The 9157-nt window shown below is 34.3% G+C and overlaps 1 protein-coding gene across 1 annotated transcript in view; it reads right to left on the bottom strand.

Annotated features, from left to right (window-relative positions):
- The window catches only part of LOC108739763 (basement membrane-specific heparan sulfate proteoglycan core protein-like), a 118983-nt gene extending 111572 nt beyond the window's left edge, over positions 1 to 7411 (bottom strand). The window contains exon 1 of the mRNA XM_025975844.1: positions 6921 to 7411. Within this exon, the coding sequence (XP_025831629.1) occupies positions 6921 to 7028 (108 nt within the window). The 5' untranslated portion in view covers positions 7029 to 7411. The remainder of the gene's footprint in view (positions 1 to 6920) is intronic.
- Positions 7412 to 9157: the final 1746 nt, after the last annotated feature.

Genomic DNA, 9157 nt, shown 5'->3' with positions numbered 1-9157 from the left:
GTGGGTATTTGATGTGCCTTATCGTGCGAATTAGCAGGTGGTTAAAAGCTGTAAGAATTAAGCTCAATAGCAACAGAAAGTAAAAAAGCTACTATCATAGGTATTATATCTTCATTTTCTATTGTAACTTTTTAATTTTTAAATATTAAAATAACAAGTAGATAATTTGTTTATATATCATCATGTCTTACAAATATTATTGACTAATAAAATTTATTGTGCATAGTTTCCGGAAGCTAAACTAACGTGTTCTGTTTAAAACCAACAAAAAGCTTTTAAACCAAACCAATTATGGTTGTTAAGATAGAGTTCATTTGGTTAAAATAATTGTTATTTATAACACTGGTTCTTTGAAAGGCTACATCACATCGTCAGCAAGGATTTCACGCATTCTAAAGAAAAGTATCCAGGCAGTAAGCTTAAGGATTTTAGGCATTTTAACGCATTTACTTCTTGCAATCTGAAGATTGACTCCAATTAATTAAATCATATTTGCATATTTTCATTTCAGTTCACATAATTAATTTTAAGGTTTAAATGTTTTTATATAACAGGCACTGGCATCTTGTTGTTGAAAGGCAAACTATGTACAGTTTCAGAGTAGATTCGAAATGTTTTCTATTTGTGAGCTTTGGAATATACGTAAAAGATTTCTGTTTTCTTCTTAAAGTAAACTTCAAAAGGATGGCACTGTTTTCTGAGGAAAATCGAGAAAATTTTAAGCCACCGCCAGGCTGTATTTCTTGGGAAAAACAAATCGCTGTATTCAGTGTCGTGAAGTAACCGTTTTTAAATCATGTGGGATTTTTCAGGAAAATGCTACAAGAAAATTAGGCAACAAATTTAATGATCTGTATTTAAAGCTATTTTCTGTCAGTATATATCTAAATCAACTTTCGCGGTCAGTATTTTTTTACCAAAATTGCCATTATCAGTCATCAGAAGAAAAAAAATAAAACAGCTGGTAGATAAATTAATTGCTTAATAGTTTTATTGGGCAAGGTTTTATTTATTACTAGAACTTGCATTTAAATATTCACCATTTCTATTAACGATATGGATTTAAATACTGATCCTACATATTACATAATATAGTTTTCAGAATTTTAGTTATTTCACATTATTTTTCGGTAGAAATAAAAATTACTGAATACTTAACAAATGAAAAATGTGAGAATGAATGAAAAACTAGAATTCTGTTATAAAATGATGAAATTACAGTTTTTGGTGCTAATTCTTCTCTATTATTCGACAACGTGTTGAAAAGAATTTTTCGTTCTGTACTAACTTTTTTATGACCGATTCTGGACCACTTTTTATAATTTACAACCCCTTAATTACCAATTAATCTATGTTATAAGTTCAAGTTTGTTTTATTATAATGCACTTTTACTCTAAAGTTAGCACTTATAACTTTCCCTCGATAATAGCGGCAATATTGTGTTTTTTGGCTTTCAATTTTTCTTTATGTGCCGGATTATAAATACCACCCATACAAAGCGCACATCTTGACCTTACAACACGTAAAAGTGAATCAGTGTTTTCTTTAGTTTTTATTGTACATTCGCATGTTGTTCTAACAGTTTTCTCCTGTAACAGATCACTCAACCAGTAAAGTCCAAAGAAAACAGTCTTTAAAGTCGGATCGAGTTTTTAACGCCTCTTAAGTTTCAGTAAGGTGACCTGTACCCTTTTGTTCTTTGCACGAGTACACCTACATGAGAACCTGCACACGTACATATGTATGTAGGTATATACTATAACAATATTAAAAGATCGCATTTACATCATCGACAAAAACTATTGTGCCAAAGAGTTTACTGCAAGGTGCAACACATTGTTTGAAAAAGCAAAACTGCATTTGACAGAAATTACTGAAAAATGAGGATGCAGTATTTATTAATAAAACTATCCATTTATTAACATTCAATTTGAGATGGGCAGGGTACTCGGTATATGGATCCGGTACAACTAATGATGGGTACTCGGTTATCCAGCATCCAGTAAAATCACTATCAGATGCATCTGTACTGAAAAACTTCCATTTTATAAAATAACTAGAAATCTTTACATCCAAAATTACTTTCAATTTCAGATTTTCCACATCATACATATAATTAAACAAATTGTTTGTTTTTTGTAATGTTAATTTAAATCATCTTCAGACTTTTTGAAACACTTTGTTGATTTAATTGACCGCCACCCTGGATATAAAGATAAACATTAACGTTAACGTTCAGGAATCTAACTTAAAAAGTATACATATATTCCTACAACAAACAATCTCATAAAGTTTTTGTCCAAAAAATGTTTTAATCTAGTTTTGAGACTAATACTTTGGGGCGGTTCTACAAAGTCCTGTTTACATTGATGTTTATTTCAGAGAGAGCAATTTGTGTGCAGAAACCGTCAGATAGGAAATAAAGGCTTCTGGATATTTATGTAGGCAATGAGAATAAAAGCCACAATAACAGTCATTCCCAAAGGAACCTTCGAATCAAGTAGAAATGAAGTTCCTGTTCAATAAGTACATATTATACAACCCAGATTTGTTTAAGCCCAAGGATATTATATAAATTAAAATATTGATTAGTAACTAATGTCAAAATAAATCATTTTCAATATTTTCGATGAAGTAAATCCAATCTATGACTAAATTTTTCTGATGCACAACAAGGATTCTATTATCAATTCTCAATCAACTAAAATTTGACCAATTTGGAAAAGATATGAGCTGGATACGATTGAAGTTTTGGAGAGTGAAGAATTAGAATTTGAAAATTTGAAATGCGCGATTTCGATTTCATCAGCATGATTTAGGCCGATTAAATCGAAGATGCTTTTTAAAAGCTTTAATGTCTATCGTTATCATGGAGGTATATCGCTATATAACTATAACAACTCCCAACTGAAGTACTTCATTCATTATACAAGGTCCTTACTAAGGATCTACTAGATATAATAATGTCTTCGTTAAAATCCATTCAGGAAAAGTAAATATGTGCAAATAAAAAACTTAAGTAGCAAATATACCAACAAGAAGTGGTTGTAAACTAACTGAAATTTGTCTCGTAATTTTTTTTATTAGCGAAATAAAAAGGGAAGAGTTTTATATTTTTCACTCAAAGAAACGTGCATATACAAGTAGAAAATGAAAAAAGTCGTACACATTTGCCGAAAAATATAAAACAGCCACAAAAAATAAGTTATTCCTCTATACTTCCTTTGCATATTGAATCTTTAAACCTCATAAAAATGCTTGAAAACAGAGACATCAGAATACCAATAACATTATTCAATGTTTTGAGATTGTGTAGATGAAGAATTTTCAAATGTGTGTAATGTGGCAAGCTTTAATATGTATTTCCAATTGTTTTTTTCTGTTTAATTTGAAATGGAAGTCCCTGCTGTCGTTGCAAAACCTAGGTATGCAAATCTTACGTACCTTTCCAATACTTTCAGCACTTCCATTTTAAAAAAGGCCGGAAACAAAGTATTAAGTGTAAAACTTTCTGCTGCTTCAACGCGCTCGTTCCATCTAATAAACCGAAAGCAACTTGGGAGTGTTCTTATCTTTTTAATAAAAGTTGGCCCTTATCTTTTTAATAAAAGTTTCTAGTAATGTAGATTTGCACATATATAGGATTGCATAGATTCGCCGAAAGTTCATGCAAACCGAATTAGGTAAACCCGCATATACATGAATATCTACATATACCTAGACATTTTTCCGTTACTACGAAATCTGACGAATATTAAAGCGGAACACTGTGAAATGCACGGATGTCTTTTAATCTATTTTCTTACCTTGTTTCGTACAAGCGAGAGGGAGAAAATTTTATGGAAGTATGAAAACTGGTAAATTTTGTTTGTTGCCTCCAATAGAATTTTTAAAAAAAATCGTAAAAATCAATAATTTACGAGAAGGCATCATCTGTAGTATCGGTCAAGTCCCAGTTCAATCACGGTCAGATCAAACTATACTATGGCTAATAAACCATTCTGTAGCTTCATCTTCCTTATAGTACAGTGGAATCCGCTTATAATGGCATCGAAACGAAATGACAAACACGTCATACAAAAGAATAGTCTTAGAAAATAAACAAGTTTCTATTTTGGTTAGTTATTTAGTTTAATAGAGAGAAAAACTACAATTTGTATACATTTNATAGACTGGAACACCGCTATGAGAAATGTATCAGCCTTGGAGGAGATTATGTTGAGAAATAAAAAAAAAAAATTTTTAAAAACCTTGTTTTTCTTGGTCAGGCCGGAAACTTATCAATCCACCCTCGTATATCTCCAGTGATTCTTTCGTTCTGAGTTATCTGACTTCCTATATACCGAAAATTAGCCATTACCTATTACGTCATCATCATTATCATAAGGTTATCATTCCTAATCATAAAACTGATTGGTCAAACAACTCCACTCTTTTCTATTCTGTATTAAGCTTCGCATTTTTCATGTATTAATTATAAGCAATTAAAATGCAACACAATTGGAAAATTATTCATAAGAACAAATAAAGAATGCAGCTATACAGTACAACTAGTAGTAAAAGAGATAATAAAAAAATTGTAGAAATCGGTTCATCCAGATTTTCATTCATGCACAGGTTTTAGTTGTACAATTTTTATGGTCCCAGGATCCATTCAGATAAGCGTATTGGTATAATTATATCCAATGGTTTGCTTTGTGTTCAATAGCGCCAGGATAATTTTGAAATGAATATGATTCATTATAGATTACTTTAGTTTTAAATAAGACAGCGTGCATGAACTCAACTACCCGTGGACATACGAAGGCAATGGACAGTTATGATATTATGACTAATCCGTCGATCAACCCACATGGCAAGCAACAACGACTTTAATTAAAACAGGCACCACCTTTGAATTTTAAAAATAGAAAAAGTATCATACGTTCGTTTTGATGAGATTCGTTATTTCTTTAACATCATTCTCTGAAATGTATTTTTAGTGCCAACAGGCCAACGTTGTTCCCATAAATTTTAACGACTCTATCGAAGCTAAATATGTTGCCTTTATACATAAACACGCGATACGTAAACATTGCCTTCCAGAATCAGCGAATTTTTATTTTTGCCAACAACAACAGGAACAACAACGGGAGAATACAATTAGCCTTATCCCACTGTTTTAAAAGAGTGTGAACGTTTTCAAACTGGAAAAAGTTTCTAAGGAAGAATTTCTTTAAGGAGAAAGATATCCTTTGAGTTTAGTCAAAGTCTGTGCTGTAGTTGTAAAGAGCTGTTAATCCAAGTTTAATGCCGACTTACAATATATATCTTTCAGTTTATCCTTTAACTTCCTAACAAAGTTTTGTCGTCGTAAAGTAGTTAAACGTAAACTCTAAACAAGAAAAAAGTATCTATTAAAATTATAATAATTATGAAAGATAGATGTCTCCTTATTCCTTAACCGTATTAATACCACCTGTACTGGAACATTCACAGTATTCATTCACATATTCAGATCAAAAAGCTAAGGGATTGTACACAAATTGCGTAACGCAAAGAAGGAGAGAGGTCGAAACGCTCCTGTTAAGTTATGGGCGGAATTAATTGTTTATTTTCTACTATTTCGATCCGTTCCCTAATTACCTAGAGGATCCTGTACAGAACTGCAACTTGTTGCTCGTCCTGTTTGTCAATAAAACACACGCGCAAGGTCATTTCGATGAATACGTTTCCAGCGCTTCGCGTGAGAATTGAAGCCATTAAAGTTAGGGAAATTCGATTACATCTCATTTATCCGATAATTCGAAACTAATGCAACTGATATTAACAAACAGGCACACTTCCCCTTTAAAAAAATATGAGAAAAGGAATAAGTGCCAAAAAAGTAAAGATAATGAACATAGAAAGCAAAAACTAAGTGTAACCTATGAGGACTGCACGATCAATTTCCCTGATGACCAACAGAAATAAAAATCATTATAATAATTATTCGAACCAACTACAACAAGAAGAAGAANTATTCATACACAAATTCTGGGTTATAATAAATATTAATTATTATTTAACTTTTCTTACTTTTAATTTTATATAGTAATTACTTCGATATACCTGGGTAATATTTAGTTTGAGGTATGATGACGATAAGTACCAAGAAGGAACATACGCATCTAAATCTCCAATCGTAATATTGATGTAATGGACTTTATCGAAGGAAGAGCATGGATCTGTTTAATCTTAAATATGCAGGTATAGGTATTTAAGATAAGAAAACCCTGAATGTGTAAAGTTTAATATTTAAAGGTAAAACGCTCAAATTAAATAGTAATACAGTAGGTTAAGAATGAATATACGTAATGTGGGTGTTGCCGATAGCATTATCTGTACTTCTCTATAAATAAATAAATAGGTGCACATTTGTTAAAATAGAAATAGCTACGTTGGAAAAATTAGGTAGAGAATTCTAATCTTCCATCCGTTTTATCTTTTTCTGATAACATCCGGAGTTGTTGATTCATTTCTTGAAGGTTGTTCTACAACTGTTGATAGCATTTTCAATAGGGTTCAACGTTCTTTTCCTATTAGCTTAATTGAAAGCTAGAAATTCCAAGAAGTTCAACCACGATCCTTCCGAAAAAGGATTAACGACAAAACGCGTTGAATCCATTAAGATCTTTAATTTGAAACGTAAGGGTGACAAATATCAACTCAACTTGAAAAGTTTATCGAATTCTTCTTCTTGGCAGTATTAAGTTGCGTTATCCATTAAAATTCACTCAAAGGTGTTGTCGATTTTTAATTTATTCATTATTTTCAACGACCACACAAACTTCAGTAATGGATCGTTTAGAAAAGAAAATTACAAATCTTGGTTAAACTGGAGAATCAATCGAGTTTGGTTAGTTTGTGATGAAATTTAATCGTCTTTAGGAAGACTTACCTCAGCAGAAGACACGAGCGGGCCATGAGCAGATAAGAGGAACGCATAAAATACAAAGAAGGTACACAGCCAAAGGATGCTGGCGTTAGAGCGGGTGCTAACACCCATCGTGTCCGCTCTGGTGGATCGCCTTGCGTGTATTTCCTCACTTCACCATTAACAACGGCACCGCATCGACACAAAGTTTCAAAAGAGTTGTCAAAGTTAAAAATAGAAACTTTAAAAGAGTTCAATTTCCTGTCAACTTTTCTTCTATTGATAGTGGATAACGAGAGTCAAAATACGTGTGAATGAACAGAAACTAAACACGCGGCTCGAATCGTCTGAATCAGTTGAAAAGAAGAAAGATGATGATGATGATGCTGACCGATCTTACAAGCCGCGCAACACTAAATGCCAGTCTGAGAGTCGGCCGGCCAACTTTTCGAACTTCAGCAGAGCAGCACCACCACATGTGCCCGCTGCTGTCGCCACTGCCACGTCCGTCCGTCGGTCCTCTGTGCGTCCTCACGGCGACGTCGAGAGAGCTGCTGTGTCGTTGCCGTTGGTTCGCCGGCAAACACGTGGTGCTACGGCTCGGATACGATGGCGGGAACTTTTGCCGATACTTGTCGCCGAAAGCGATGCATACGACAAAGCGATTCGTCGACGTCGTACGCGACGCGCCTCTCCTTTCGACGACGCGACGCGACGCTCATTCCCGAAACTTCGCAACTTACTATTAACGTAGTACCTAGTCCGTTCGAATGTTCATTTACGGTGAAATGACAATAAGTACGCCCCTATTTCTCATACTTACAAATCTCGAGTTTTTCACTTAACCGTTCAAACATTCCCGATTAGCAAAATCTTACTGCAGTCTTGGTATTAACAAATCCAAGACCGAACGAAAAAGACCAATACACAAGCCAAGACTGAAATGCAACACCAAGAACAAATACGCAGGACTAAGTATTAGATTAAACGAGGAAGACCAAGACTTAACACGCAAAACTAAGACTGAGACTATATCAGCAATACCAATAGCAAGACTATATCAGCAAGATGATGGCCAAGACCAAGACTAAAAGTATTTGAACAAGACCGAGACCCAGACTGATAAAGTAAGATCAAGACCAAGACCGAACGAAAAAGACCAATACACAAGTCAAGACTGAAATGCAACACCAAGACCAAATACGTAAGACTAAGTATTAGATTAAACGAGGAAGACAAAGACTTAACACGCAAAACTAAGACTGAGACTATATCAGCAAGATGATGCCAAGACCAAGACTTAAAGTATTTGAACAAAACCGAGACCAAGACTGATAAAGTAAGACCGAGACCAAGACCGAACGAAAAAGGCTAATACACAAGCCAAGACTGAAATGCAACACCAAGACGAAATACGCAAGACTAAGTATTAGATTAAACGAGGAAGACCAAGACTTAACACGCAAGACTAAAACTAAGACTATAACAGCAAGACCAATACCAAGACTAGACTAGAGAGACTAGACCAAGACTAGAAGTATTTGAACAAGACCAATACCAAGACTGGGACTTGATCTTGGTCTTGCTTTGGTCATCACTATCAAGCGTACTTATAATTTATCGTTTCCAACAACCTACGAGTAAAATCCAGTTCTATTTTCTGTCATTCCTCTTGAAGTTGCCTTATGGTGCACTCGAATTCCTGTATCCAACTTCTGTCACACATGTTCAATTGGGTTTAAGTCTGACTCCTGTGGCTATGTGATCAGGGTATGCGATGTACAAAATACAACCCATCGGCAAACTATGTCAATAGTATGTTTAGAACCATTGTTATATTGGAAGTAATAATTCAATTTAATTATTTTCGAGCACATCTATATAGAGCAAGCTGTTCATTGTTTCTTCAATAAACATTGATTCATCCACACCACTTGCAGCTATACAACCATTAGACCTCCACCGTCATGTCTTCCTGTTGCAATGAATGTTCCGTGGATCCAGAGCAGTGCCACTTTTTCTCCACTCGCGCATATATGCGACCATTACACTTAAAATTGCAGAATTTACTTTCATCACAAAATAGTACGTGATTCCAGGAGTCATTGCCTTTAACTGATGCTCTACTGATTTGGGTCTAAAGGCCGTCTATATCCATCATCGGAGATGGAAGGACTTCTGAAGATATTCGCAACTCGTGCTAGCGAAACGTTAGGAAGCAACTCCAACCGATGACGACCTTTGGACCCGAATCAGGACAA

The sequence above is a fragment of the Agrilus planipennis genome, unplaced genomic scaffold, assembly GCF_000699045.2.
Source record: "Agrilus planipennis isolate EAB-ADULT unplaced genomic scaffold, Apla_2.0 scaffold54, whole genome shotgun sequence".
NCBI classification, from domain to species: domain Eukaryota; kingdom Metazoa; phylum Arthropoda; class Insecta; order Coleoptera; family Buprestidae; genus Agrilus; species Agrilus planipennis.
The sequence above is the reverse complement of the archived record's forward strand: the minus strand, read 5'-3'. Positions and strand labels throughout refer to the sequence as shown.